The sequence below is a fragment of the Acyrthosiphon pisum genome, unplaced genomic scaffold (assembly GCF_005508785.2).
Source record: "Acyrthosiphon pisum isolate AL4f unplaced genomic scaffold, pea_aphid_22Mar2018_4r6ur Scaffold_20863;HRSCAF=22347, whole genome shotgun sequence".
In the NCBI taxonomy this organism is placed as follows: Eukaryota; Metazoa; Arthropoda; class Insecta; order Hemiptera; family Aphididae; genus Acyrthosiphon; species Acyrthosiphon pisum.
Window position 1 is genome coordinate 1,094 of NW_021770266.1, and position 5,341 is coordinate 6,434.

Genomic DNA, 5,341 nt, shown 5'->3' on the forward strand with positions numbered 1-5,341 from the left:
CCACTTTTTCAAATCAATCGTTTTTTGTACACATTTGTTTAATTTTCAATTTTGCATCTTTAATTCAAAAAATTGTGTTTTACATACAAATATACAATACTTACTGAGATACAGAAAATTAAAAGGTTTTATGTCATGAAAAATTACTAAATCGTGATAATAGTTTTAGTTCGATCAAAGATTTCTATATAATAGAAGTAGACAAGTAGTATAGAACTATAGAAGTCTGTGAGTTCGATAGAACTTTTTTATTCTGATAAGTTTACGTAACGAAAAGGTTCTATCGTTATGTTATTAAATGTTGGTTAGTAGTACAGTACCTATTAAAAGGTTTTATCAATAATACGTCATGTCAATGCCCGCCTAATACTTAATATTCATTATTCACGATGTATCTGATAATAATTGTATTCATTTATTTATTAAAATTATGGTTATATTAATAAGATAACCTGAAAAAAGATATTGGGTATTAAAGTCAAGAACTAGAGTTAGATGATTTCTAAGATTTCATGAGTTAAAAACTGCTCTGCTGAACAATTGGATATTGTGACATAGAACCTTTTCATTCTCAACCCGTTACAGAACGAGTGTACATTTTATATTTTCACTTATGAGTTATGAGTTATAACAAAGACAATTATGTTTCATTTATTTTTAGTTTAATGTCCTGCTAATCAAGAGATTTATTTTCCATAACTTGTAATTTTTAATACAATTCAATACAAATTTTTACAATAAAAGTGTCTTGTATCTTTTATTCTTTTGGCAAAATAAGATTCATGATATTAATATAAAATGTATCACAAGATGCAATTGTATTTCTGATACTGCCCAACCCCTATGGTAACTTATTTAATAGTTCACTAAATATGTAATAATGAGACTCAGGAGAAGAATTAAATAACCTCCATAACTCATAAGGAACCCGAGGTAAGTGTGTTTTATACTATATAATTTATAATTTATATTTATTTTTTGAGCTACAAGGATATTAGTATATCAGACTAGTTTTTATTTTAAAAAACGGTAGGTAACTCAAAAATAATTAATACAAGTCTTGAACCCTGATCATTATGCATTTATATGTATATCTATGCATTAATCTTGCCACCCTATAATAACACTAAACAAAATAATTTAATTTTTGATTTATAAATATAAAATAAACAACAATAAAACAATTAATTATATATTATTGTATATTTTTGTGAGTTCACATTCATAAATGTGAAACATTTTATAAATCATATTATTATTGTATAACTTTGTACTTGTCCTCTACACAGTGGACATCTGTAATAAGGTCGACGGGTATATGGAGCCATTATGGAGTAGCTTGTAAAGCAAGGCTCACAGAGACCTTGATGTAAGCACGGTAACACAATTACAGTTGGCGGCGAAAATATACATATATAGCATTGGCGCTCAACTATTGGGGTAACTATAAAATATTAAAAGTTTATAATTATCAATCAATAGTTGAGATTAATTTAAATTATAGATAATTACTATTTAGGTCTTCATTTTGAATCCAATTGACATGTGGTCTAATAGCCTGTGACCTAGCCATCACATTTTCTTCATCATTTGAATCGGAGTTTTCAAAAACTAAAACAATGAAAATTATTATTTTTTTAATTATTATACACACGTTTATTAAAATGTGAACAAAATTAAGTTAAACAAATATGGCATTGGCGCTCAACTATAGATTAGGGGAACTAATTTTTATTTTTATTTATTTAGTTTTTAACCGAAAGTTATTATATTTCAACGTCAACAGTTACATTATAAAATATGATTAATACTTAATACAGAATAGGGATATAATAAAAATGAATTAAGATTATAATTATCAATTAATAGCTGAAATTAATTTAAATTATAAATAATTACTATTGAAGTCTTCATTCTGGACTTGGTTAGCATGTGGTATAGCTACGACATTTTCTTCATCATCTAAATCAGATGATACATCAAAAACTAAAACAATGAGAATAATTTATTTTTTTTAAGTCATGTACTTTTATCATTATTAATTTCTTACGATTAGGAGGAACAGGTTGTCGTATCCGCGGAGGCAATAACCTTGCAATAATGTCTTCCCGAGATGGATGAGGCGGTAACTCAAATAAAATTGGAGATGGAGCACGTGGTACATTCACAGGTTCTATGTGAAGTGGTCGAGGTCGTGGGACATCAAAATTCGGTGTTGCATGTCGCGAACAGATGAGGAACTCCAATACAGTATAGCGCCCTTCATTTAGCAGCCTCATCGCCAAATCCAAACGCCTTTGATTGTCTATCCATACCTGTCGTTGTGGTTCTCTTATTTGTTCGCCATCAGTTACCGCATCATAGTCAATTAATACACCTCTAGAGTATGTAATTAGTCCTTCTGTCAAATTATTAATAGATAATTATTAATTCAATTAAAGCAACTTAGTTAAATATTTTATTTTTTAATTCGGCATGTACCTTATTTTCACTTATAGTGAATACCTAACAAAAGAATGAATGACCAACATATTAAGCTCATATTGTCATATACAAAACACAAAATTGGTACAAAATCTATTTTATGTGTAAACTGTAAATCACAAATTATTGAAATGTTTGGCATACTAACTCTAACAGTGACCTATCCTGCAAAAGAATCATATCCAACGAGAGAAATGCCATTCTACTACCACTGGCCGTACCTTTTTTTTATTATATTTTATAGGTACCTAATACCTATATAATAGTTTAAATAATTAATTTAATTTAATAATAAACATTATTATTACTCAGAAATATCCACAGTTCTGGGTGGTGTCTGTTCCCCATATGCATTTGTAAGTGTTGATGGCTAACTTCAAGTACATTATTGGTGCGCCAAACCGTATCACTCACCGATAACATATCTGCGTTAACTCCTATTATTCATAAAACATAATATAATATTTAGTTAGTAATATTAAATATATAACTGTAGATTTTTTTATATTAACAGACCTTGTAGCCATGTCGACCGATAATAATTAAAAAGTGCATTAAATTGTTCTCTGTGATCGCCTAAACTTAACTGCACATTCTCGTGGTAGACATGTTTGACACTTTCAAAACCCTCCATTATCATGTTTTGTGGCAGAAGAGGTAATGCCATCAATAAATGGACAATATCATAGGCCCCTCTATTATTTGTACATAATTCTGTCAATCCTATATCCGTATATAAACATGATGAGTGTTAATTATGAATCTCAAAATCTATATTGTCTATTATAAGTCATTATATCCACATTTACTATTTGTTAATGTTTAATATAGGCAATACAATAGTCAATAAGTATAACTTGTTGTTAAAGTGTGACCTGTCAATCTATAGAATAATAAGAAAAAAAGAAATTTATAAGGATACGCTTATAGTTTACACTGTAAGAATATTAATTCCTAAGGCCCACAACTGTATAATATAATATATACATTCATAGTATTATATACATTATGTTACAGCCAAAGACGTTTAAGTATGTTTTACTACCAAAAATCATTGGTGAAGGGTCCTCTTAACATATTGTAGTCGTATGTTATGCAAGTATATTTAGTATTGTTACCAGTGTTGGGTAGTAACGTAACGTGCGTTACTCGTTACTGTAACGTAGTTACATTTTTCAGTAACGTTATGGTAACTTCGTTATTATTATTTTTGGGTAACGCAAGAGTAACTACGTTAATTATTTAGAAGTAACTTAGCAAAAAAACGCGTTACATTATAAATTTAATTTTTTTTTTTTTGGGGAGGGGATACTATCGTGGTGCTATTTCACGGAGCAGAGCCCTCGTATCCGCATCAGAAAATGTAATTTTATTATATTAATAATTTAAATAGGTATTTATGTAAATTATAAAATTTTCACAGTATAATCTAATATAATTATATATTTATATAAATATACGATTTTGTGTTAATATTATTTTCAATTTAACTGATTATTAACATCGATTATAGCCTATACAGTATACAGGCAGCAACTGCCAACTGCTATAGTTTATTTATTTTTAGATCACATCTGATAAAATATGTACATCAATATAGTATGTCCGTGTTACGGACAGACGGTCGAACGGATTACCGATAATGAAAATACTTTATTATATAAAATAAATATAAAAAAAGATTGATTTAAAAGACTTTTTTTTTTATTATGAAACTTAAATAACACAAGAGTAACGTCATTGTAACTAGTTACTTTTGAGTAAAAAATGTAACGTAACGCATTACTTTTGTACTCGAGTAACTATCAAGTAATCTAGTTACCTATTTTATTTTGTAACTTGTAACGTAACTTAGTTACTTTTAAAAAGTAACTTACCCAACACTGATTGTTACAAGGATATGTATATTGTCTATCAATATATAATTTTATTTGTTTTTAATTTATTTAATTATAAAAACCAAAAATACTGTTTTAATTTGATATGGGTTTTAACTTTTCAAAACAACATTATAATTCCATTTCCATAATTATAACTTGTATATAGCATGATCTGAATTCTCAATACGCTGATACTTGAATACTTATCAGATAAATACAGTAAATTAAATAGCTTACCAATATTTTCAACTTTCCTCCAGACAGCTTGGGAAGAATGAAACCAACAACCTCGTACCTCAGCGTTAGGAAATATTGACCTAATGGATGATATTGCTGCCCTTTCAAAATCCATTATTATTGTCTGTGGTTGCCATTCCGGTACTAAAGTTAGGATTTGGTTAAACAGTGCTGAGTATGCACTCTCTGTTTTTCTAGACATGAGTGCAAACCCAATTGGAAACCCCTAAGATAAAAATATTTAATACATTTAAATAATTTAGCTATTTTGTTATTGAATAGGTATATATTTTCAAACTAAACTTACAGTGTTAAATGATATGCCCATTATTACATATAACTGTTTGCACTCATTACCAAATGATGGTTCACTTGAGAATGTTCCATCAAACAAAAAGGTTGAACCAGTTCTCAGTATGCTGCAATTTTATTATATTATTAGTATTATAGTTAAAATTAACAATATTTTGTATTTACTTTATGACTTCAGGTAGTATAAAAAGTAAAATTACTCCTTCTTGTGGAGTGTTACCGATTAGGCCTGAATACAAAGTTGAATCATTTATTTTAGTTAAATGCGTATAGTCTCCAGTGAGTTGACTATGAAACTCCGCCATTGATCGTGGACTTACTGGCTGGGTCTGACGTCTATGCCTCCGCATTGTTCGTCGATGTGAAACAAACCCACCAACGTGCACATTCACGAATTCTGCTAAGGCGCATGTCTATAATATAATAAT

General features: G+C 28.7%; 2 protein-coding genes and 1 long non-coding RNA gene across 3 annotated transcripts in view; 1 reads left to right on the top strand and 2 right to left on the bottom strand.

Annotated features, from left to right (window-relative positions):
• Nucleotides 1-266: 266 nt before the first annotated feature.
• LOC107883690 lies at nucleotides 267-2,193 on the top strand. Its single transcript, XR_001679458.2, has 3 exons — nucleotides 267-933; nucleotides 1,290-1,440; nucleotides 2,057-2,193. It is a non-coding gene; the product is annotated as an uncharacterized LOC107883690 (long non-coding RNA).
• LOC107883689 lies at nucleotides 991-3,778 on the bottom strand. Its single transcript, XM_029492107.1, has 6 exons — nucleotides 3,001-3,778; nucleotides 2,793-2,921; nucleotides 2,051-2,401; nucleotides 1,900-1,986; nucleotides 1,513-1,611; nucleotides 991-1,444 (listed from the first exon to the last, which is right to left on the bottom strand). Exons 1-6 carry the CDS (start codon nucleotides 3,149-3,151, stop codon nucleotides 1,248-1,250), a joined length of 1,014 nt encoding a protein of 337 aa, XP_029347967.1. The 5' UTR covers nucleotides 3,152-3,778; the 3' UTR covers nucleotides 991-1,247.
• Nucleotides 3,779-4,482: 704 nt separating this feature from the next.
• LOC107883655 overlaps nucleotides 4,483-5,341 on the bottom strand; it is a 4,264-nt gene continuing 3,405 nt past the window's right edge. Inside the window, exons 3-5 of the mRNA XM_016804124.2 lie at nucleotides 5,079-5,326; nucleotides 4,909-5,020; nucleotides 4,483-4,827 (exon numbers count right to left, since the gene is read on the bottom strand). Coding sequence (XP_016659613.2) covers nucleotides 4,483-4,827; nucleotides 4,909-5,020; nucleotides 5,079-5,326 — 705 coding nt within the window. The remainder of the gene's footprint in view (nucleotides 4,828-4,908; nucleotides 5,021-5,078; nucleotides 5,327-5,341) is intronic.

What these genes read in the sequence shown, in the direction of transcription:
- LOC107883689 (XM_029492107.1), bottom strand. Translation starts at nt 3,151, where the DNA reads ATGGCATTACCTCTTCTGCCACAAAACATGATAATGGAGGGTTTTGAA. An exon ending in TCGGTCGACATGGCTACAAG is followed by an intron (nt 2,922 to 3,000) that starts GTCTGTTAATAT and finishes TATGAATAATAG; the next exon opens with GAGTTAACGCAGATATGTTA. An exon ending in ACAACCTGTTCCTCCTAATC is followed by an intron (nt 1,987 to 2,050) that starts GTAAGAAATTAA and finishes TCATTGTTTTAG; the next exon opens with TTTTTGATGTATCATCTGAT.